Genomic DNA, 26,417 nt, shown 5'->3' with positions numbered 1-26,417 from the left:
AAGGAACACAAGTTTCATTAGGATCAGAAGGACAAATTCTATAATATAGGTATACCTATAACAGACAAAAGACATTTTAGATACATCAATAATTGAAATCAAGTGCTCCCGATTCTGCAATACCAGACTTCAACCTTTACAAAGGAAGAAAGCCATTAACAGCAGAAAGGCAGCTTAACAGCATGTGCTTATACATTAGTGTCGCCCAGCTTAATTGATAAACCTAAGATTACAAAAAGCAGCTTTTATAAAGTAAGCATGTGTAAAGGAAGTATGAGTAAAGAAATAAATTTTTATTTTTTCTTTGGCATGAAGACACAAAAGATTTATACTCGAAGAAAGCCACATGGGTTAAATCAGGCTTCGGTACTTAAATGCTTATAATTCCTTTGCACTGCAGAACCACTTTTGGAATACAGGAATAGAACGTCTAGCATGAAAAAATCCCCTAGAGAATCACAAGTAACAGCTTCAAGCAGAAGTGAAAACAATTTGTAGAAACCCTCAATCATTCATTTAATAATCATACAATTTTTATACTATTCACCTATCACTGTGCTTGAACTGAGTATGTATCATTTATCAAATAGGAGCAAGAGCCTGTACAGCTTTCTGGCTGCCTTTCGATTTAGTCAAAATGAATGCAAACAATCACGTGGGATTCAGCCAAGCAATGACGTTAAATTCTGCTCTGTCAGAAGACAGCATCTGTCAAAGCCCACATTTAAACTGCTGCCTGCCTGTGCAGCAGCTGAAGAACTACGGAATGGATTTTATAGACCAGAATCCTTGGTTAAAACAGCTCAAACCCATTTCTATTACTGCCTAGCAACAATGAAGAAAGGAATAGAGGGAAATCCTATTACTGAAGGCAACTGAACCACTACGCGCTAGCACTCCCTGCTAACATTACCATTAGAAATATGGATACTGAGGAGAAGAGAACACAGCACTGCATTGTCCGACAAGGGAAACACCAGATGTAAAAGCTCCAATACATCGGCTGTGAACGCCAGACAGCCCCGATCAGAACAGAAATGAAAACTACTGTCCTTTTGTTTGAAGGATGAACAAAAAGCCCCAAGACAAGGACAACACTTATGAGTGAGGAAGGTAACACAGCAACGAGAAGACAGATGGACAGATTGGATACTGTGAAAAGCAATCGCAGGAAGCAGACTGTTGGGGGATGTGCGCATGTTCGATAGCATCTTTTTTGCTGAAGTGATGGCGTGCCAAAACTATTTTCTGTGGGTATAATCCTCGCACCATAAATGGCCTGATCAAGGAAGGTATGTCAAATCCTTGTGTGTGATATTCATTCAATTGTCTGTTACCTTTTCAGCCATTACAGATAATGATCGTTCCTAATTCGCAGAGCCCTGAGATATCACGTATCTGAATGGGGAGAACAAATTCTAGCAGGTTTTCCTCTCTCACAGCACAATGTCACTACCCTACACTTGCTAAATGCATTGCTTACAGTCTGCACAAGGTTGGTGTGGCTAGAGAGAAGGGATTAAAGGGATAATGTAGCTGCTGTAATGATTGCTTTTAACTGAGAAATTAAAAACTCAACCCCCTTCACAATACAGAAAAAACAGCTAGAAATCCTCTCAAACTAGGTCAGAATTAATCCTTATCTGAAGTAATCTTAAAGCACTGGTAAAATGTCCATGATAGGACACACTGGGAGCACTAAACCATCAAAACAGACCACACAGTCAAATTACATTATCTTAAAAGTACCTTCAGACCTTTTTACACTTGCTTGTGTCCCCTCCCAAAACACAAGCAAAATGTCATCAGGCAGAAACTGGGAGCATGCAAAAGATTGGACGTGATTTAAACCATCAGCAGTGCAATCAGGCACTACGTTTTCCAAGTAACATCAGGCTTCTCTGACATCCCAAAAGGAAACCTTCAAACACTATTCACTCAAAATGGTGAGCATGTAACTTGTCATGCCATCATTACAATTTCTATTTAATATGAAAATACTGACTGTTTAACTTGGATTGTAAAATGACATTCCATCTAATTGCCATTCATTCCTATTTATAGTTGAAATTTAATACTTCATCACTAGTGGCAAACAAACAAGATGAATATTTGCAATACAAATCTAAGACCTAAATCTACAGCAATTTATTACACCACAGAAAGAAAGTGCTTATCTGCAGAATCTACCAGTAAGCTAAAATCCTTAAATGTCAATATAAGTGTGCTTTCTTTGCCCAAGGCAATGCTAACATGCAATGAAACAATCGCAACTGAAAAGAGTACACATAACTAAGGACGCAGCATACAACAGTCACTGATTTCAGATCACTTTTAAGACATTCAGAAAATAAAGTCACTTTCCAAAACTTTTAAAACCAACAAAAAAAAAAAAAAACTACCCTCAGGCAACACTCCTGGAGGAGTATGCCTGACTAGTGGTGCAACTTTTGTATCTGACATTTAAAAACTTGCAGATCAAACCTCATCCCGAGTACCGTTTAGTGCAAAAGATTAATGCAGTTTGCAAGTGAACTCAGGCACATTGTGAGGCCTAATATTCAACTGCTGCTGCTGTTTATCAGAATACTGACTCCGGCTGCCTTTTGAACTCTTCCCTCTAATTAAAGAGTTTGCCCACACAGCTAATCAAAATATGAAAATCCAGGACGTGTGAATGGGAAGTTGAATGCTTCAATCTGCAAAGCTGTAATTACAGAGCAGAACTGAAAGTACAAGGAACCGAAACACCAGCAGAGCACAGACCACAAATAAAAATTCGAGAGGCATTCACAGTTTATATATTTGGCATTTGATAATGCATCAGTGACTGCACAGTCAAGTGTCAAAAATGAAGCAGAACTATTATAAATCATATCTTCAAAATGCAGAGCGACATGCAACAACACACTTTCAGAGGACAAGGTGATTGTATAGAGACCTTTTGCTACGCTTAGGTTTTCTTATCTACTGCCAACAATTGGTGCCTGTTCATAAGCTTTATGCGAAATGAATTTTTTATTATTTGGGCAAAAGCAGTAATGCTCGAAACCTAATTCAAGTGAAGAAAAAATTAATATTTTTATGATACTATTTGATGGTGGTTTTACTATAAATTGGCAGTTGTTTAGATTATTTTTTGATAGTGCATCCCAACATGTAGTATTTTTTCAAAGGTACAATTGCTATATTGTATTGCTGTATTTCAAATGCTTAATATCCACTGCATATTTTCAAATGTTCTACATCTGAATTGCAAAGAAAATGAGACGAAGTTACTTACTTTTTTCAGTCAATAGTTTTATGAAGCTGAGAAATATATGTGGGTCTTTCCCATATCCATACAATGCCTTTTTAAAGGGCAAACCGACACTGAAGATTTTCTAGGAAACTACCACCTTGAAAAATCAGGGAAATATGTGAGAAATCACTCTCTAAGTTTCTTACAATTCTAGTTCCATCCCTCACTGTAAAACTTATTTTAATGTGTAGAATGTGAGCACACAGCCTTATAAAAAAAAAGTAAAAAAATGTTCCAGCCATTACCACTGTCTTTTCTGGGACACTTCCTCAGTGCATCACTGAAAGACAGCACCTGAACAGTTTTCAGTTTGCACAAATATTTATGCAACTTAAAATTCTCATTTTTTACCTATGAAAGTAGGTGCACAACAAAACATTACCTCAGTTAAAAATTAAAACACAGAATAGTAGTGCAGTACTGATTTACTTAAGTATTTGCATCTAATAACTGCAGTTTTAGAAGTGGAACAATTCAGTATGACAAAATATGAATTCTAGCTGCTAAGCCACAGTTGTGAAATTCTCATTCTGACTTTCTTCCTAAACTGCATACACATGTAATAGAATGATAATTAATCAAATATTCCCACTGTTGCCCTCTGAATTGGTATCAAACAATTAATTTCCCTGAGATCTAGGGTACCCTTAGAAGTGACATTTATGTTTGCTTATGCAGAGGAATTCTTCCCAAATAGCTGAGTGTTCATTTAAAACTCACTATACAACTGCAGAGGAACTAAAAATTCTTAGTTTTGAGGGCAGGTTTTTATTTTATTTATGCAAAAGCAGGTGTGAGTGGCCAGATAAACCTAAGTCTTCTACATTTGGGTCTTATTTTCTTTTACAGAAAGATAATGTCTGAGTTAAAATAACATAAAATGAACAGTGTGGAATTGCAGGTTAATTCTCAAGCTACATACTCTAAGATACACAAGTTCAACATCTGTAGATTAGAAGAGAATTTTCAGAAAGATAGCTCAGTCTGTGGTAAAGTGGCATTAGTCCCAAGCAGTTTAAAAAAAACCCACAAAACCAACCAGAAATACTTTCAGTGAGTTGAAAACAAAATCTGTGAACGCTGTGTAACAGCACAACGACAAGGAAGAGCTTAATAGACCACTAGGCAAATATTTCACTATCTCAGACAGCAAATCAAGGAGCAGTGTCCCCTTTTCAGACACGTTTACAACATTGTCACAAACCACAGGTAAAATCCCCACTTACTTGCTCCTCCTAGCGGAGGTTGGTAAGAGAGACAGTTCCAACTCCGTGCAGTACTACCTCCTGCTTGCTTCCCAACACTGTGAATATGGCATCTTCTGCATACACGTTATTTTGTTTATATATAAACTGACATACAGTAATTAAAATAAACCTCAGTTATATATCTCTCCCTACCCTTTTGAAATACAAATTTTACTTTGCATGAACCAGGCAGATTAAATGTTAAGTCACACACATACAATTTAATAATACATTATTCAACTGCCATCTCATCTTAAATTATTTCCTTACAATAAAAAAGCCTCTAATTTCCCAAATAACATGTCACTTAGTTTTTAAATGCAGAAATTAATCCAAATATTGGTTTTAGAAGATAGCAAAGCAATTAATAAATTACACATTTATATTAGAAATAGCATTTTCTATGGATTCTTGTTCAACTGTCATCCTTTTTCCTATACAAAACCCTAGGGCCCAGAAATAAATTAGAGCAAATTGAAAATCACAAACGAATTGCTACTGTGCAGTGAAAGGTTCATTTACGAGATGATGTGATCAGCTTTTAATATGCAGCATCATGAAGCTGCCATATTGACTCTGCTCTTGAATATGAAAAAAATTTAAGAGAACATGAAGCACAGACTACTTTGGCACTTTTTCCTACAGTTACAGCTGCTGCTGACAATACTTGAAATTTCCTTGTGATACCAGAAGTACAGTACTTACATATACATTTATAGAGAGAAAAAAAAAAAAAAAAAAAAAAAAAAAAGAGTAAAAATCACATTTGACAGTTTTCCAGAAACTTCATGTTGTGCCATTTTACTTCTAGTTAATATGAACCCAAGATCTTTGCCTACTAAAAATCAACAGCTTAATTTTATTTCAGCTGCAATATGAGCCTGGCACAACAGCCAAGCGCTCCATTCAGCGTTTTCCTTCAGTGTGGAGTAGAAGGTTAAAGGTGCCTGGAAGGTGACCGAAAATGTTATCCTGCGTTACCATCTGAGGGCTGTGCAGTGAGGTTACTGGACCCTGAAAATTAATTTTGACAGGTGCATCTTCTCATTGACTTTCTGAGCACAGTCGGGGCCAGTGGAAACACGCCAAGCAGTGTACTGTGACTAACACAACTCTGCCATAATCAACCTTGCGCCGTCTGTCCCACCACCAATACATGACCATTTTACAAAAAGGGTTTTTAAACTGTGAGCCGTACTAGCCTCTGCATGTCAAATCAATTTTAATTAATGCCAATAAACCTTCCATCTGGTACCAAGGCCTTTTCATTCAGTCCTCCTCAAACACTGTACAAGGATTTCACAGTCAGTATACCTCAAGCTATTTACATCTACTTCACACTTTTCCTTCTAACATGATCAATTTAATTTCCTTTTTATCTTTGGTAGCCAAGATGTTTGTCAAAACTTTTACCATGAAAAAAAAAAAAAGTATTTCTAACAGCTAACAAATCAAGTCAAGTTTAATCACAGGGCAACGTTGGCTTTTAGCATAAATCAAACCTTGTTTATATTAACATGGGTGTGTTTTTCAAAAAAACTGAACTCAATTTTATATTTATATCTAGTTTCTCATTGTAACCTTTTATAATATGAGTACATAAAATTCAAGATATCTGACTTTCCTTTCTTAAATCTTTGCAGTGTGAGCCATTTGCAGAGAATTACTCAACATGCTCAAAATGAATACCAAAGAATAGCAGTGGATTCAAAAACGATCAGAAGAGCATTTTGCTTGGCCATTGTCTCATATCCCATCATAGGATTCTTACAACATGCTTCAGTGGAGAAGACGACACTGCTGCTTTGCAAAGATGACCTGGAATACCAAAAGGTCTCTGTTTCGCACCCATCTCATTGGCCTGGTCTCTCTTGTATTTCTTTTTGCTATGTTTCTGTTCTTTAATCATCATGACTGGCTGCCAGGCAGGGCTGGATTCAAAGAAAATCCCATGGCTTACACTATACGAGGATTTAGATCTACAAAAAGCGAGACAAACCACAGCTCTCTAAGAAACGTGTGGAAAGACGCCGTACCTCAGACACTCAGGCCTCAAACAGTCACCAACTCCAACAACACGGATTTATCACCACAAGGAGTAACTGGTCTGGAAAACACCCTCAGTGCCAATGGAAGTATTTACAACAAGAAAGGTACTGGGCACCCAGCTTCGTATCATTTCAAATATATCATCAATGAGCCCGAGAAGTGCCAGGAGAAGACTCCTTTTCTAATACTGCTCATAGCTGCAGAGCCAGGCCAGGTGGAAGCTAGACAAGCTATTCGACAAACTTGGGGTAACGAAAGCCTGACACCTGGCATCCAAATTATTCGTATTTTTTTGCTGGGGTTAAGCATCAAGATAAATGGGTACCTCCAGCGTACCATACTAGAGGAAAGCAGACAGTACCATGACATCATTCAACAAGAATACCTAGATACCTACTATAATTTAACCATTAAAACACTGATGGGAATGAACTGGGTTGCATCTTACTGTCCACATGTTCCATATGTTATGAAAACTGACAGTGATATGTTTGTCAATACTGAATATTTAATACATAAGCTCCTGAAACCAGAACTTCCTCCAAGGCACAAGTATTTTACAGGTTATTTAATGAGAGGTTATGCACCTAATAGGAACAAGGATAGTAAGTGGTATATGCCACCTGATTTGTATCCAAGTGAACGTTATCCTGTATTCTGCTCTGGAACTGGTTATGTTTTTTCTGGAGATTTAGCGGAAAAAATCTTTAAAGTCTCCTTGAGCATCAGACGTTTACATTTAGAGGATGTGTATGTGGGGATCTGTCTTGCCAAGCTGCGAATTGACCCTATGCCTCCACCCAACGAGTTTGTCTTCAATCACTGGCGAGTTTCTTACTCCAGCTGTAAATATAGCCACCTAATTACCTCCCATCAGTTCCAGCCTAGTGAACTGATCAAATACTGGAACCACTTACAACAAAATAAGCACAATGCCTGTGCCAATGCAGCGAAAGAAAAGGCAGGCAGGTATCGCCATCGTAAACTGCACTAGGACAACACTCCCTCTGTCAAATGTACTCCATGTGCAATTTGTAAATACCGCTGAACGCATGAACAGTGAAAATGGATGAGCTTAATGGGACAGCCTTTAGTTGATCCCCATCACATAGTGGAGTCTGAAAATTATTTTTTTAAGTTAAAAAAAAGTATAGCTCTTGATAACACTAATATTATGAAACTATAACCAAAAGGTTCTCCCAGCAAATTTGAGGAAAACAAGCAGATGGCATATATGGATTTTTGTGTTAATGTGCAATAATAAGCATGCACACTTTGGTGGTACAATTGCTGATTTATGTGCCAATAAAATATAATTGAGCATATTTTCCACACTAAAACTTTATTTTAAAATATGCATTCATAGCTCTAGTTCTCTTCAATGTAATGATTTTTTGTTATCTAGGATTTCTGTAAAACAAGAAATTAAGAACTAAGGAAGTGCACAAAGGGCAGATCAGTTTCACCTTTAAATACCACACTAAAATTGTTATATGCTTCTTTAATGTACAATACATTTAGCAATGTCACATTTACAATTTAGTAAGACACTACCAATGAACTCTAAAACACTAAAGAAAGTACTCTCTTAAAGCAGGTCCAGTTTAGGGAAGGTTGCTTATTTTGGTTACAAAGGAGGGATAAACGAAATCAAAGTTCAGAAGACTGATGCTTTGTACATCACCTTCAGAAACGCAAGTGATGTTCTAGATTCAACCAGATTCTCCTCAAAGAGCTGACTAAAAGTTACTTAATTCCCTAGAAGTCATAAGGTGAGAGATCCTCAAATCTGGTGCCAAGTAACATGCCTCTTGGCATCTTCATGCAAATTCATTCAATCTGCTCTGAATTTCCTTACATCATGGTAACTCAAAGCCTGATCAGAAATGCAAAACAGAACTTCAAGTCTTTAATCGTAGTCTGGAACACGTTCCATTTTGTGGAAAGAGGGAGAAAAACAACCACATCTTTGTTGATTTTGCTCTTTCCTACCTGCCAAAAAAAGAAGGATCAGCCAAGTGAAAATAGGTCTGCTAGAGAAAATTAAGCCACATACCTTATATTGTAGGTGGGGAAGACTAGGTCATACTAAGATTGAGAGTTCCAGTTAGCAATATGGGCAAGAACAAAATCTGAACAATTTTAAAAATTAAAGCCACAACATGTACCACTGAAAATCAATTGTGAGAAGTAGGTTAAATCTATTCACAGGCTTCCAGTTTTCTAACTAATAGAACTTTTAAAGCTTATTTTCCAACACAGTTACAGCAGAGTTGTATCAGATTCAGGTTATTACTGTTTGTCACAGTGCCAGGGTAAGCAATACCCACCTCTGATTTCACAGCAAATGATGGAACTGTGATTAGATTTCCATTTGACTGGGACTTTTTAATTGGATAAAATACAAATATTTGATGTACTTTTATTATTTAATAAAATTGATATTTATGGTCTTCAGACTTCACTTTTTATGGGAAAGCTGCTCAGGAAAAAATTGATTTCTAGCTTTAGCACTACTTGACTTTCCTAGTGTTCCCTAGTTCTTAAAGCCTAGTTTTCATACCATGCACAATACAGAGATCACAGCAGGTTTTTTTCCTTTGTAATGAAATCATATTACCGAGTACTCTCAGCAGCCATAAGGCTGTCTGTATGCAAGAACTTACACACGAGCAGACAATATTGCATGGGACTAGTCCTCTGAAGGCATTCTAGGAGTTCCTATTGAAGATGTGTATGTGAATTTGCTCGTCACAACTTTTCTGTGATCCTCCACTAAATTTTGTGATCTGCTGTAATTGAGGTATGATAATTATACATTTGTGCATTTCTGAGATACCTCAAATAGTAGAAATGTCCATGTCTGGGGAAAGCAAACGTGTAAAAATAGTAACTCTCTGCAGAAGAGATTTCTCCAACTAGATTGAAAGTGCATTCCTTTAGTTCATGTGAAGACTATTGGCATTCACGCGACACAGAGATGCAAGCTGCATTAGAAATCTTCTTTGGAACTGTTCTTTCAACACCCATTTGTAGTTTTCTTCATGCTCAGCCTACCTGCCTCCCTTCCAGCTAACCCAGGCCACAGTAATATCCCAGCTGAACGCTACCTGGGGCTTAAGTTAACTATATACAAGCTTTACACAATAGTGTAAGTTTTAGACAACCGGTGTCAGTGTTGGAAGCCAGCTACTACTCAAGGGTATTCGGTTCTGGAAGATGTACAGTCCTGTTAGTGGCCTCTCCCTGAGTAATGCTGGCCAAGAACACAATCCATCCTCTTGGAAGGGACTTCAACACTGCTCCCTGCCTTCAGTACTTTCAAGCTGGACTGTAGTGTATTCTACTTAGATTTTACCAACTCTGGATAGTTCAAAATGCTGCTACTGGCTTCTGGGTATAGTCCAAGAGGTTAATAACTAAACCTTAAATAGTCTGGCACTTGAATCATAAAGTTTGGCAGCCAAACCACCTCTTGGGTACTCCACTTGGGAGCTCATGCATGATGCAGGTCTGCCCGAACTTGGCAGAATTACAGTTCAATGCCTACGAGTTCAGTATATCAAACTTCTTCCTAGTTAAAACACTAGTGAGGAGTATGTAAAATAAAAGCCATTTTTTAATGACCTTTTGAGGATCCAACATAATTTTAAAAAATTTGTATTAATGTTTGGGTGTGAATTGAAGCTATTCTATAAATATATTTGAATCATTACCAAGACAGCCAAAGGCTACTTACATCACTTGTATCCAAGTACTGTTTTCTTCCAGTTTGTTACAAAGCTTTCAGAAGCAGGAGGAACAGCTTGTATGATGAAATATGCAATTACAGAATGAAAGATCTACATTCCATTCTCTGAATGTTTTTACTGTTTTATAGCTTGTGTTTAAGCTATTTGCTCACTCTACTAGAATATAAAACCATTTTCTGTTAAAAATAGTGCAATAATTATATCATTAAAATCTTTGACAAGTTCTCTCACTTCCTTTTCTCAAAGCAAGACAAAAAACTGCATTTTCATTAGCAACAGGATACAGGCTTGTATCAAGAGTCTAACATGTCTGCAATGCAGTAACAAAAAGTATCTAACTAGTTTACTCATTATACAAACTTATACACCTCAATAATTGCTTTGAATGTTTTTACCTCTCTGTGTGCCTACTTCAGGTTGAAAACAAATACAGGAAGTCATAATGACTCAAAATTTACTACAGGAAAAAAAAATAAAATGCCATGTCACCAATACCATCATTATGACAAAGAAAAGCCTTAGAAAAGTGCAGCACGGTAACAAAAACCAGAAATTCGAATTCCATCATTTTTCCCTATTTATTTAACTTTCAATTAAATAAAGACTTGCACATTGATTATAGATGACCAAAATAATGAGGTCCCACAAAAAACTGTTATGAACCAAAACCAGAACTGTTCCTTTCAAATCTCCAATTAAATCAGTGATGTGGGCTGCTTGCAGATCACACATCAATAGATTTGAGCACAGAAAATACACAACTACAGGTTTTGGTGTAATACAACTGATCCTATCCCCAGCCATTGACAGATTTTTCACAGGTAAACTTCACAACCTATTCCAGTCTCGAAAAGATTACAGGTAAAGGTATTTCCAAGTCTCAGTGGTTGGTCTAAGGGAAAATTCAGTGTCCATTAAGGTTTTCACTTAAATGTTGTAAATTATTTTTATGTCCTGTAAATCTAAAAGTGTATGATGGCAGTGATCTAAAAGAGATGAGACAGACTGGCTTTCACATTAACCTTGCTAGAACAGTAATTTAAAGTTTGCTTTTCTTTGCAGCGCAGTAATATAAAATGTGTCAGTCCATATTTACAAAATATTTTCAGAATATATTAACATGTTAAGCCTTTCATTTACTGCCTCAAAATCCATGCTAAATCCAGGCACCGGAGGGGAGGAAGGCACATAGAAGACATTAAACTGCCCCACCATCCCTTACTAATTTTCCTGATATGTTAACAGAGTTGCCAATCATACTTCAACCTAAAATACCTACATAATCCCACAGTGAAAGAAAATCTTATCTCTTGAATGAATACTCATTGCAATGTGTGAAAACTTCCTATGAAGATATGAAAGGGAGAGGGAAGATGCTAATAGAGAAGCTACTACTTCTCACATTTGTGCTATTAGCAAGAACATGCTTCTAACTGATTTGCAAAAGCAGCAGGAGTTAACATACTTTTCCAATTTTAAACCCCATTTCTCAATCCCTATTTTATGCTGTCAAATAACATAAATAAATAAATACTGGACAATTACTTAATTATACTACGGTAACTGCACCTATCAAATTTTAAGAGCATTATCATCCTTTTCATTTCAGATTATTCTTCCAAAACAGCATGTGATTCAGATGGCACACAATCTCACCCTTGCTGACCACAATAATTTCAGATTGCAGATCATACCCAATAGCCATGGCATTCGCTGTATTACTACAGATTACACTCTAGCCCATCCAGTCCCGCCTCCCTTCTCCAGTTCTGCTCCACAAGACCCAGCCCTGCTGCGAGGGGAGCACGGGGGGAAGGAGGGAGGCAGGGAAGCTGCACCGCCAGCCATGCCATGCTGCACTGTGAAAATGTAGGTCAGAAAGGAGAGAACATTGTCTTTGCTTTGTACCCACAGCAAGAGTGAAGTCAAAGGCTTTCCAGGGCAGGAGGCTGAAGGAGGGCTGTGGAGAAGAACCTCTTAGAGTAGGTGAGTTAAAAAAGCTCTTGAATGTCAGAGAACAGAAGAGTGAAACTAAAAATGCAGCAGCTGATCAACATCACACAGATTAAAAAAAAAAAAAAATACGGCAGGCTCAGTGATAAGGGAAAGCATTAAAAGTAAGGCCAAACTAGAAAGCAGGATCTGAATCTCTAGTGGCAAGTGTTTGCACTTCACCCCTTTTGGAGAAAATTAAACTTCTGTCACATAAATCCATGCTGCTAACCAAGTTTTTAGTTTGTGATTTTAACGCTTGCTTGTATTTTATTATAGCCTGAACCCAAGTAATTACAAGACGTGACATGATGGCATGAATAGCAGGTCAGTAACTTCAGAGAGTTTTTTTTATATAGGATTGTTGACATGCAGTCAAACCAAAAGCAAAGGGAACTAGATCACTTGTATCTAGGACTATACATTTAACTGTCAAAGAAAGAATTAATTTCAGTCTTCATCTGTCCCTGGTTAACTCAAAAGAAATCTAGCCTGGTACAATATGGTACCTCCCTTTCCCAGTTAAATGACTGCAAAGGAATTTAGCAGAACATGGGATATGGATGAAAACTACCACATAGCCATTCTGATATTACCATGGCAACAGTTACAAGAGCTCTCTTAAGCATTTAAATCTGACAGCTTTCATGATAACACTAACTGGATGATAGTAATGATGCATTTTGGCTCATGAGCTAACTGCTCTATAACTGAAACCACAGGGTACAACCATTCCCTTTGCTTTTCTCAAGATGATGTTTGTGGTCAAAACGTTCTGACCGAGACAGTAACCTTGAATTACTACTCTCAAAAAAAGAAGTCCCTCCAGCATAGGGAGTACTCATGGGTTGAAGCTTTATGTACTCTCAGAGGTTTCCATCTGAATGCTTAAGCTGTGCACAGTTGGTGTACAGGGCTGAGAAGTCAACGCTGCTAAAATCTTTGGCAGGATTTTTCTCAAAGGGCTTTCATTCACCTGTGAATGCTTAAGAAAAGAAAATGCTTTCTAAAGAATGAATGGAATTGCTGCTGATATCTTCCAGGTATCATTTGCCCGAGTGAGGAGGAGGAGAAAACCAGTGTTTTTCTAAAATCTTTATCAGTTTGTAACCAATATACGCTTTTTAAAAGTAAAACACTGCAACCTGCTTTACCTCACTGGAGGGCAAGGTGTACTGAAGAATATACAAGTATGCTTCTGAGGACAAGAGCATCAGAACAAGTGCATCCATTTCCTTTTAGCCCATTTAGGTTTATTTAATATTAACTGACATTTCAACCGGTTTAATACTAGTATCTGGTGAACCACTCACACTGATCTTCCAGATACTCAGTGTGGGCATAATGAACAAGTCTCTTTTTCTTTACCTCATTAGAAAGCAAAGCATGTGAAACACATTTCTCGTTTTAACTTTTTAAGGATACCAACTTTAATACTGTCTTGCAATTAATTCAGCTGCAAAAGATGAAGAAACTGAGAACAGTGTGAAATCCTTAAAGGTTTAAAATTTCCCAGGATAACAAAAATCAGACTAGAGTAAATAGCTGTGCTTGCAAGTATCTAACATTAATCTTTTCAACATAAAAATGTCCTCAAAAAGTTAAGTATTTCCAGTTATTTCCCTCTTACCACTTTTTACAGTTTTGTATTAAATTAAAAACATCCATGTCATCATAAAAACACCAAATCCCTCCTCTCTTGAAAAATCACAACCTCACCACATCTTTTCTTGTGGAAAGCCAAGTGTCTTCATGTCTTAGTAAGCAAACAAGAAAAAACAACTGTCACAAGAAATCCTTTGTTAGTAAAATACCAAACAAGTCACAAAGGAAAACAAAAACTATGCTTACTGCCTCTAATAATTATTTAGCATATCCTGCATTTAAACAAGCTGAGGTCTAAGAAACATTTTGAGAAAAAGACTCCAGGCTTCATTCAGGATTTCTATGTCACTGTCATCACTTCCAAAAGAAGCATGAATTTGGTAAAAAAAAAAAAAAAAAAAAACAACCAAAAAACAACACAAACCCCTACGTCATTATTTCAGCCCGCTGTGCCATAACATATAGGTTGATGCAAGATGATAAAACAAAAATGAAGCACTGGAAAACACCATCTGTGACGCAGTCAAAAATTTAGTATTGCCACTTAATGCAAATGCCAGTCTTTTTATAGGCATTCCTCCAAAGTCCACCTAGGCATTGATTTTTGTAGACATAAAAATCCAACTCAATTATCCAGCCTTCTGAATCAAGAGAATAACCAATTTCCCATTGTATCATCTTTGAATAATTCAAAGTATTGTATTTCATTGATTGTTTTTTTAATGTAGAAAAGGGTAAAATTTTTATGTCCCAATAATTTAAAGAATAAGATTACAATTGAGAGGTACTCTTAACATTACTTAAGACTCTAAAATAAAAGTTAATATCACATACACACCTGAGGGGACAACTAACATCTGTTCCTCCAAAAGCAAATTACAAAGCTTACGCTGTAAGCACACTGAGGAATACCAAAGGTAAAAAAAAAACCACAAAAAAGGCAAACCCACATTGTTCTTACATAAAATATATCTTCAACAGAAAAAGTACTTTCAACAATACCTCTACTAACATGAGGAAATTCTTTAAAATCTGAAATGACTTTTAGAAATTTGAGATGGTTTATTTATTTTGGAAGTCAACCACATAACTTAAAGCTAATCTTTTTCCTAAATTCTCAAAATGATTAAAAAAAAAAAAATCGAAGAAGAATAACACACACAACTCTTAGTTCACAAAAATTATTATTTATTCAGATTTAAAGCCAGCTACTACTTCATCCTATTCAGCTGCGAATTAGCCCCTTTTCAGAAGTTGGCAAGTTTGCTTGTTACATCCAACAAAGGTATGATTCCCCTTTTAATCAAAACTCAGTTAAGAAATGGATGTTGCAAATAACTTCAGATATCCAACTTCCATTAAAGTTAATCAAGGAACAACAGCCCTCTGCCAATATCTTGGGGGCTTTAAGCCTGAGTAAAATATAATGCTGCCATATTCATTAAAAATTGCACTGTCTGGGTCCCTCTACCTTTTTTTAATTTTTCTCCCTTCCACCATTTTCCATTTCCTACTAGAAGTTAACAGTTGAAATGATTTATTGTCCAAATTTCAGGCTAGCAGAGTGGAATCGAAAAACTAGAATGAAGTACACAATTACATTTCTTCCTTACCCCTACTCCTATTCATCTAGAAACTTTATACACGTGTACACGTGCTATCTCTAACATCTTCTGCACAATTCTATAAATCGATGACTTTTGAGAAACACTACTTTCCTTTGATGCAAGACAACTTATGACAACCAGTCAAATATTAATATTTTACCTTTTCCATTTACGTAAGAGAAAAAACAATCTATGAATCTTGTATTAAAAATTTTTCATTGTAATAGATTTTATGTGGAATAAAGTGGTTTTTTCCCCCCTATTTCTTATCACCACATTCTCTTGGACTTGTGAGTATTATCACCTGAAATACTAATGGAATACTTGGATTCATAATATCTTGATTTACTCATAGAACTAATGAATCCTAGAATGCTCGTGACAACTGATCAATATGAGCATTGAGTGCCTTTTCTTTTTTCTAACCACCAGTGTACAGTTGAAGTGCAGAAAGCAGTACATGCTATCATATTCTAGCTAGGATATAGCAAAGTACTTCTGCATCACTTTAAAGTGCTGAAAAGAAAATATTCACTGGTACAGTCATTTCAGCACATACAACTATGATCCAGTTTAAAGTTAAGATAAATTGCAGAGTTAGACGGCACTCGTGCTCTGAAAGCACGGACTATTTCAACCATGCCAGAAGGTTGAGTAGCTGGCCTTCACACTATTTATCATATCCAGATGTATAATGTAAGGTGCTGGATAATTTCCACTTTTTCTGTGACACTTAAAGACTCTTGGGCAAAAATAGCTTTACATATTTGCTGAACACATTTTAGTCTGGCTTTGTCAGTTACTTGAAGTGAAAAATGATTACAATGAGATGAGTTGCCATAGGGAAAAAAAAAAAAAAGACTGCCTCCCACCACGGCCAACTACAGAAATTGGCATTTCACTGGTTTCAGTAGTCAACACAGACACAAGAATCCATGTTCATAGTTGGTCCCTGGCCTTTGGGAAGTCAACAAAAATGGAATTTGTTTTAAAATAAAAACCAATAAAGCTTTCTTCTATTGCTGTCTTACTTCCCTTTGACAACTACCTCTTCACAGCAACACTTTTTCTCAAGTTATCAAAAAGATAGATGGTAAGCCACTAGAAGTGAATCTTGGCAAGATGCAATATGAAAAACTAAGTATTTTTATAAACAAACAGATAACAATCTCCATCCCCACCCAAACAACTCCAGAACATGCTAATGATGAAACATTCTCTCTCAGTGAAATTTCTAACTGGTCTTGTTTTAAAGTGAACATTAACTCCCTAAACATCACTTTAAGACCCCAGTTAGAAGAGATGACACAAACCTGTCTGGTTCTGATAAATATCAAGCCATAGTTTCTCAATTTTCCACACAACATTTTCAAAGCTTACTAATATGCTTGAGTCCTTTATAAGTCACCAGATAATTGGTCATACATTTCAGACCAACACTTTGCTTAACAGTGGCATCAGATGATATTAGGCCAAATCAAATTGACTTGTTTCAATGGTTTGCAAGGTATCAATACAGATTTGCAAAAAATCCAGTAAGTACAAATAAATGTTGATTAGGACATGTTATTACCAGTACTCCCTCCCTAAGCAGTTGATAAACCTTATCTAAGAATTTATGGAAGTGTTACCCGAATCACCCCATTTACTGGGAAAAAAAAAAAAAAAAAAAAAATCTAAGGATAGAACACAGAAATTCACCTATAAATATTCAACTGTAGGGATGTTTTCATCTGAGACTACACCATCCTCCATATATTCAGTATGGAAGTAGAAATTATCAATAAATTTACTGTGCTGCTAACTACATTAAATGAAAAAATATCCAAAAAATCAGTAGAAATACTTTGTAATTACCATCCATTATTCCAAACTTTAAAAATTGAGACACTACAGTAAGTGTTACATAGTACATCTCTTTCTATTGAAGAGAGGTAAAAGATGCAAAACCAAGAAAAGTCACATTTCTGGGGAAAATACGTAGGCAGGGCAAGCACCAAAGAACTGTAAGAGAAAATATTCTGTCCTAAGCAACTTATGTAAGTAAATGAGAGGACGAATTTTAAGTGGTAGGCTTCAATTGATCTGCTTAAGTACTGGAAATGAGGTTTTTTACTTGTGTAATGACAACTGAAGTAGAAGTGTGAAAGGAGTGACTATGCCCTAAAATAATCACTCTATTAAACATTCACAGCAATTTAATTTCCTATTCCCTTCTTGCCTTAAAGACACCAAACATGCTATGTAAAGCTAAAAGCAAAACCAACTACCTTGGGGCTTGCTAACCAACACAAAATCAGAAGTTAGAAAGATGTCTGCTACTTTTTTTTTTTTTTTTTAATATGCACAGAACAACCGTATTATGAAAATTTTAGAAGGTACTGAATTTACATGAAATCCAGACGATTTTGAACAGTGCATGCTGCAAGATCTGCAGTCTTTACAGGCTAGTTAATAAATATCATTGTAGTTCTACATAAGCTAGCAATTACTACCTGGACTTAAGAGCAATAGTTTAATTTTATTTGTGGCTCCAATTCAGATTAAATCTGTAATTCTATGGGAGCTAGTAGTGAACATGCACACAGGATGAAGATGTGGTACCTTAGCAACAAGAGAAGCAGGGAAAGCTGCTCCCAAACTTAGTGGGCTAACCAATGATCTAAAGGTTTATAAAGATTCAAATAAAGGTGAGAAGTCAAAGCATATTAATTTAAATGCATTAAATTCCCTGATGAACTTCCTCATGCAGGAGTAAATTGGTCTTCATTCACTGTAAACCAAGGAAATTAAACTACAGCCAACTAAAGTAATTTTATTCCTAAAGACAACACCAGCCAATGGCAATTTAATGCATTATAACTTATGAATGTTGATGTTGTACACTTTGGTAATTTGCTTTAATTTCCTTGAGTGCCTTGATCTAGATATAGCCTTAAGGAATACTTGTATATTGCCATATTAGATAGCATCATCCTTAATACAAAGGAGAAAAGATTATTTCTGAATGGCTAAACCATGAAGCACTTGCTTTAACAGGAAAATGTAGATGACTGTTTAAGATTCTTAACTTCCTAATGACTCCTAGCCACGCTTGGGAGGCAACAACTTCACCCTACGAAGACTTGAGGTGTGAAATTACAAATTAAAAAACTTAAGGTTTTAAACCTTTAAAACAAATCCTGTATTGGGAAGCTCAGCAGCCACAAGAGAAGGCTGGGAGGTAGTTTCAGAAGATCCTCAAGTCCCTGAAGGGCACTGACTGAGACTGAAAGGCTACCAGGAAGAATAAGAAAGGTCTCATTTCAGAGACAGGGGAGGGATTTTTTTCCCCCCCAAAGCTGGGGAGGGTTTTTTTTCCCCCCGCAAAGCTACACATAGGTATTATTATTTGATTGCCATTTGCATGAACCCAAAGCCACTTCCAGAAGCCTATTTGTCACAAAATCCCTAAACAAGATGGGAATCCAGGAAGATCTAATGCTGAGGAAGGCATATACCTTGAGAACTTAAACTATTAAATAGCTTCCAGGTCAGGACGGAGGCTACAACAGTTGGATAACAGGCTACAGTGGTTAAAAATCAGTTTATATCAAAGAGATAACACCTTTGAATACTGCTAGAACACACAGAGGGTCCTTCCTAAGTCTCTCCTACAGCAGCTTGGTAATAAGGAGTAAGCATGACTTCAGCCAGGGCTTTACCAATGGAAAAAAAAAAATACTAACATATTCATCAAAATAACTGAAAACTAACTGAACCCAGATTTAGATAAAAGTATAACTTTCTTCTAAATATTTTAGAGTGAAAAGCAAAGAATTAAAGTGAAATACAATTCACAGTAAGACCTTAATTTACACTGAAGTATAAAAAATTCACTACAGATCAGTGTTAGAGTGAACTATTAATAAATAAAAGCAGAATACATCTCTTTCCTCCAGCAAGATGTCACAAACCACAAGAAATTTAAAAATGACTGAGAGCCCTCCCTTCCCACCAAATAACAACCCAAAGTGTATTACAAAAAGGGATAAATGCCTTTCTGTAATTTAACTAGAAGCAAAACATTTCTCCCCCATCACCTTCAGACTTGCCAGAAAGCCTTACTCTACTGCTTTCACCCTCGAGAAAAGAAAACATCTGCCTACCCCATCAGCTTTTAATCTTCTTATGGACAGAATTAATTTAGCTTCCTTGTGGGGAATGTGGTAGGAGAGGAAACGGGCCAAGCCTACTTGAGCCAAAGTGGGTCTTTTGTTAAAAAAAAAAAGAGGTGGGTGGGGCAAAAAAATAATCGTAACATTTCTCAAAGCTGTGAACATTCTTTAGTTATGCCACGTTTATGAAGTATCAATATATCTCTATGCATTTTAATAGAGTTTAAATATGGCTTCACTAAAGAAACATCACTTTACTGAACATAAGGCAGAAACTCCTTGAAGTCTGCCAAATATTAAACGTCAGGTTTATCAATCATTTTCATTCCACTTATGAGAGGCATCAGAAAAAGTTACATTATTTCCTTAAAGGTATGACTTTTATTCATAATGGAGAACTTTCACAAATATTAGTATACTAGTGACTCCTGTTTCAATTTAATACATTCTTGATCTTAACCTGGAAGATGTTGAATACTTATTACCTTTTATATTATTTTCCTCTCACCTCCATATAAAGGAGTGATAAAATAATACTTGAAAATACTTTCTGTGTATTGTAGATTTCCATCTATACAATGTTGCCTGCATATGGATTACTGTTATGGTACTCATTACTTAAAAGGATCTAATACCTACATTGATGTTTCAAAGAACTACAGTTCACACTATTTGATAATACAAGCCAACTACAGGCAGCTTTCCAGAGAACAATAAAAAAGAACATTACGAGTCTTGCTGAGAACTGCTAGGGAAAGGAACATAAGGAAGATATTGAATATGTGGTTTTGCTGCACAGTACAATAACATGCATATGAAAGTTACCTTTATTAAATATTTAGTACATCCAAATAAAGGTGAGCAAACTGCCTGATTAAGCTATTCTTCCATTCGTCTGAATGGCAACTATAACAAACAAGTAAATACAATTTTAAAAATATTTCAGGTACAAACAAGGAAGTTGATTTACATGTTCAAATTTCACAGATGAAATTTGTGCCTACTCTAAAGCTACCCTATAAAGCTAGACATAACATTACACCAGGTAGTCTAGAGTCCCTCTAGATTTTAATTTCTAAGGTAGCATTATGACCCATTTAGTATTCTATGTATTTTGCTACTTTAATCTGCATTTCACCTGATGTTCATGTCCAGATATTTTTGGAAGCTTTTTCATGACATTATTTTCCAGACCTAATTATACATGTGAAGCCTACTATATAATCGGTGGTTTGTTACAGCATACAATGGCACCCTAAAAAAGAACTGATTTTATAGACCCATATGAGGTAGCTGTATATATTGTGTATATTATAATACATTGTATATATTATTAGCTACAAAATATTTCGCTTCAGGCCTTACAAAACCCCCTCCACTCAGAAGTCTTTTGTTTTACTTAGTAACCATAATAAAACGCAACTTATCATCCAGGTTATCTTCTTCAATGACAACTGAGTTGCATTTTAATTTCGGTAATATTGCAATCTGTTTGCCTGATTTACAACTGCTCCAAAGGTAACTAGTAAGTAGGACTGATGAACACTGCTGCAGATGCACCCTCAAGACTCCTTATTCCAAAGTAAAAGGAGAGGCACTCCCCCTGCCCCCAACACAGATTTGTTAGCACCCTACTTCAGTAACATTCCCTCCCTTCTTCCACAGTATATTCTGAAACTACTTTTCATTCTCAATAAAATCTGCAGGAAAAGTTATTGCCTTTATCAATTTTTATGAAAATTGCTAGCCAGGGAAATGAAACCCTCAACTAATCACTCCCAAGGAGGGAAAGGCAGGCAGTGCTCTTTTCTCCATCTCTCAAAATGGCAACACCAAGCCTCCTGAAAGCAAACTTTTATAACTCATTAACTGCACATCCTTCCAGGTCAAGGGAAGTTATGAGGAGGTACCCACTTTACTTAGGTAAGAAGAGAGACTTAGATGATTATAGAGAAAGGAACACATTACTTCTCATATGGATTAAGAAACCTAGAATAGAAAAAAGCATTCTAAATTAAAAGTACTATGAATTTACAGCAACTAGACTGACAGTTAACTACAATCTTATCACATCACTACATCACTTTGCTTAGTCATCCAAAGTTTTGCTTCACACTTTAACTGAATTTTAAAAGCATATACGTTGCTTATGCACAAAACCCACTCATACACCTTTATGGAGGGAAAGCATCACCTGCTTTTAACCTCAAAGAGCCAAAAAAGCAAGATATTTTAATTCTACTAATACAACCCAAGTCTCCTAAAGCATCAAGCCAACCAAACAGTTCAACTTCCTAAAACTTAGTCTGGCAAATGCAATAGTAATGTAAGCGAAATAAAAACATGTTAATCATTATGTTGCATGAAGTCTAACCAAAAGTTTTATACCATAGCTACTCAAAATATATATCTGTAAAAACTCAGTTCTCAGTTATTGTTCAATTTATTTCAATTTACCAACTGTATTAGATAAATTTGACATTTTAAGTACATTGGACAAACCTTAATTACTTGAAATAGTAAGTATGTTCATATAGTAGCAAACAAAAATCTGAGAGTCGCTTTTACAACTTAAAACATTCTGATTTTGGTTTATCTCAAATAAATTCACATACACACCATGCATTTATCAGCCTACAAAGATTAGAAGCCACATGGTGTTTTTTTCACCTGATCGGTATTTTCAGGGTTAAGTCTGAAGTTCTATACATACAAAGATCCTGTGAGTTAAAAAATCCCCAAACCACAAATCTCCAGAAAATCTCACAATCCATTTGGGAATAAAGAGGGGCAAAATACAAAGTGGCAAATGAGAATTAAACCAGACAATAGATCTTTCAACAGTTACCTACATGCACTTTCAAACACACACAGGTTTCCCCTTAACTTGCTCAGCTGAGCAGTGTCTTTAAGAGTTTTAGATGAGTAAAGACCAAAGAACTACCCTTTCAGTAGCAATGATACAAGTAGTTTCCACAATGGCATCTCACTCACTGAAAACATAAATACAGCTCCGGATAGAAGCTCACCAGATTGCAATTGAAGGTATATTCCGGAAGGTATGATCAGTATTGCCTAAATGTTAGTTGAGTGAGTTTTAACTAATTCCGAGATCATTATATAGTCTTTACAGTCATTTACCTAACGAGAAAGCCTATGCTGAAACAGACCATATCCAGGACCACCAGTAGCAAACCCGATTAAACCAGGACTTTGCCTATAGATTGTCCTAGTGAAGATGAATAAAACGCATTTCAACATCCTGAAGGCGAGGACATAGATTCAACAGCAACAGCATGTGGCTGCATAAAAAACACAGATTACCACCTGGATTTAGATGGAACAATAAAATCACATAAAGTTAGACACCTAAATATAGGCAGCTTCAATCAAGTACCTTCTTAAATGGTGCAAGAAGGAATTGACTTAAAAGTTTCACTTATTTTGCTATTTCAACTGGACCTTCTCATTAGTGATGGTGCACTATGTTGAAATAGTGCTGAATGACATCCAATCCCTAAAAGACTGAGAAACAGGGTTCTTACTGTAGTATTTCAATAACATTTGCCTCCAAAGATCTGCCTCAGTTTGAGCTCCGCAAGTTTGATGTGCTTAGAAGATACTATCTTTGCTCTACATATTCTGATGCAAGAACTAAAGAACACCTGCATATAACACACTCTTGTAATAACTGTACACCTGTGAAGAAAGTCTGTCACACTGCGATACCTTCTGGCTGGATTCAAACACTAACAGTCACATACTGAAAGAGAGTTCAATATAAGGGAAAAAAAACACTAGAAGAAACCCACAACTGCAAGAAGGAAAGGAGGTGGACATTTCAAATAGCAACACGAGAATAAAGTCCACAAATTGAAACAGCAGTCCTCAATAATGTTCAAAGGCGGCCTTGATAATGAGGACAAAATACAGAACTTACAAAAATAGACACACACATAAAGGAGAATTTGCTTTGGCTTAACTAAGTAGTAGTAAGTAGCATGAGTGAGACGTGTGAGACTGGGCTTTTAGACATGTTCATATGGATGTTGGTAGGGTAACAACCAAGCCATCCTACTTTCCAAGCTCATAAAAAGGTATGATTATGATGCTAAGTTACACACAAGCAAGTACACCAAGCAGAAAACCTGTTTCCACAAATAATGAATTGTATCTTACTCCATTAAGACCAAATAACCAAGCACTAAAGTGTCACATGGCCTAATGACAATGGTATAATCTCAAGAACTGAACAGAGAAGGAAATCTTGACTCAGTCATCTCAGATTAGTTACATAAATGACTCAGGTAATCATTAACTACTTGAATTGTAACTTCGATTTAGTTACTATACCATGAACTGCAAAGCCTATTCGAAACCTTCAAAACTTTCTTAAAACTTACTCAAAGACAATGGGATGGCTACCCATGTGATTATTTTGGCAAATGTGGATGAAGTTGCAGGGAGAAGAAGGGACACTGAAGTGAACTACCCCGTCTGGTCCCCCATCTGTCATGCTCATTTCTTCTGGGTCCATAAGACCTTTATACCACCTTACAAATTTGTGAATAAATTACAACACTACATAATATTAAGGGAGGTGGTTGTCCCCCTCTACTCCACTCTTGTGACACCCCCCTGCAGTGCTGTGCCCAGCTCTGGGACCCCCATCAGAAGGACACGGAGCTGCTCGAGCGGGTCCAGAGGAGGCCAAGAGGATGCTGAGGGGGCTGGAGCAGCTCCCCTGGGAGGCCGGGCTGAGAGAGTTGGGGGGGTTCAGCCTGGAGAAGAGAAGGCTCTGGGGAGACCTTATAGCGGCCTCCCAGGGCTTAAAGGGGGGACAGGAAAGGTGGGGAGGGACTTTTTGTAAGGTCATGTAGTAATAGGACAAGGGGTAATGGTTTTAAACTGAAAGAAGGTAGATTTAGATTAGATATGAGGAAGAAATTCTTCCCTGTGAGAGTGGTGAGGTGCTGGCCCAGGGTGCCCAGAGCAGCTGTGGCTGCCCCCTCCCTGGCAGGGTTCCAGGCCAGGTTGGACGGGGCTGGGAGCACCCTGGGCTGGGGGAAGGGGGCCCTGCCCAGGGCAGGGGAGTGGAACTAGATGAATGAGCTTTAAGGTCCCTTCCAACCCAAACCGGTCTATGACTCTATGATAAGAGCTAAGATGTTCTTTTCCCATTAGAAGAAATTTGATGACAAACTGCTAAATTGAAGATGCAGCTATTACATATTCACTAGATGTTTGGAGATAATTTATAAAGGGAAATATGTTGACAACATTGTTTAACGTGAGTTGTGTGAAACACGTGATGTTTGATTCATCAGAACAATTAGGACAAAGTATAAAAAACCCCTGTAGCTCAAGTTCATCTGGTATCAGGGCAATGCCCTATAAAAACTTTAATTATTAGACATCACACGCAAATGTTAAGACCTAAGAAACATAAATGAATCTAGGCAGCTATCCACAATTCAAGCAGAAAGTAGACATCCAATTTGAAGAACACAAATGAAGCTCCCTAGACTTTTTTATTTGGGATCATTTTGCCAAATGAGAGTAACTCCTAAACCACTCGTAAAGGATCTAAGTCCTAGCACAGAGTGTACACAGCAGATTAGTTTCTCAAGGGACACCCATAGGGTTAGCAAATGAACTTTCATCATTCAGGTTTTGGTCAATACAGGACTACCAAGTCATATTAAAATTCATATCAATAATTTTAATATCAAGCTTTTCCAAGTAACACTCCGTGGATGTCTATAGCTCTACTTGTATACTCAGAAATACTTCAGATTCTCATGCTTGGCACTCCTCCATTTAAAGCACTCAAGGACCTGACAGGCATGCCACAGGCACACTTAGCACACTGACACAATCAAGTTTTACACAGAACAGTGACTTCAGACACGTTCATTCAGTAACAAAACTAGATGGCTCCAGGTCTTGCTCCCTCTTTTGTTCAGTAGCATTCTGGGCAACATAGCAACACCTAACTTCTAGCTGTGTGACTGGTTATACAACATACACTTCTTTTCTTGAATTTGCAGTTCTTAGTCTCAAAATAAAACCTACTATGAGGAACAAAACAGGCAGTCCCATTGTATAATGCAGTACAATGGCAAGATATCTTGGCACAGATGTACATGATTTGCAATCGCTGAGGAAATGAGTGCAGCATTGTTCAACCTAACACATTTTCTGGAAAGCAGCATTTTTATGTGATTTTCATTGGTCTCTATCAGCTTGACTATTTACCCTAAAACTCTTTAAGGAAGAGTAATTTATTTACTGTTGAAAAATGACTGAGGCAATGAAATGCCATCCACTGAAATTGTTGTGTTGACCCTAAATATAAAAAACAGTAATAGTTCTTGGGGAACTTGGTTGAATTTCATCCACTCTCATTAGAATAATGTAAACACACAAAGCTTTCTAATCTGTCACCCCAGAGCAATGTAAGGTTGCTGGCAGACTGTTCTGGGGAAACACCCATTTCTACAGCTCAAGGATTTTTTGAGCTAGTGATCATGTCCTAGCCCTTAACCCTCATGGACCAAGAGCATCACTGTTATGCCTGAATTACTTACAGATAAATACACTTAACATGAAAAAACTTTAAAAATCCGATGAAAACAAAAGTCTCTACCTTCAGCATCTATGGAACACTCTCCTAATAGACAATTATTACAGGTTTCTTCAACTCC

At 36.8% G+C, this 26,417-nt stretch overlaps 2 protein-coding genes across 2 annotated transcripts in view; one reads left to right on the top strand and one right to left on the bottom strand.

Annotated features, from left to right (window-relative positions):
• CDC73 (cell division cycle 73) overlaps window positions 1-26,417 on the bottom strand; it is a 113,945-nt gene that overhangs the window by 43,609 nt on the left and 43,919 nt on the right. The gene's annotated exons all lie outside the window — the stretch shown is intronic.
• Window positions 709-10,553, top strand: B3GALT2 (beta-1,3-galactosyltransferase 2). The gene is made up of 2 exons (XM_032998542.2): window positions 709-1,292; window positions 6,192-10,553. Exon 2 carries the CDS (start codon window positions 6,323-6,325, stop codon window positions 7,589-7,591), a length of 1,269 nt encoding a protein of 422 aa, XP_032854433.1. The 5' UTR covers window positions 709-1,292; window positions 6,192-6,322; the 3' UTR covers window positions 7,592-10,553.

Source organism: Tyto alba, unplaced genomic scaffold (genome assembly GCF_018691265.1).
Source record: "Tyto alba isolate M040663 unplaced genomic scaffold, T.alba_DEE_v4.0 Super-Scaffold_1000006, whole genome shotgun sequence".
Taxonomy (NCBI): domain Eukaryota; kingdom Metazoa; phylum Chordata; class Aves; order Strigiformes; family Tytonidae; genus Tyto; species Tyto alba.
This window is presented reverse-complemented; position numbering and strand designations above follow the sequence as displayed.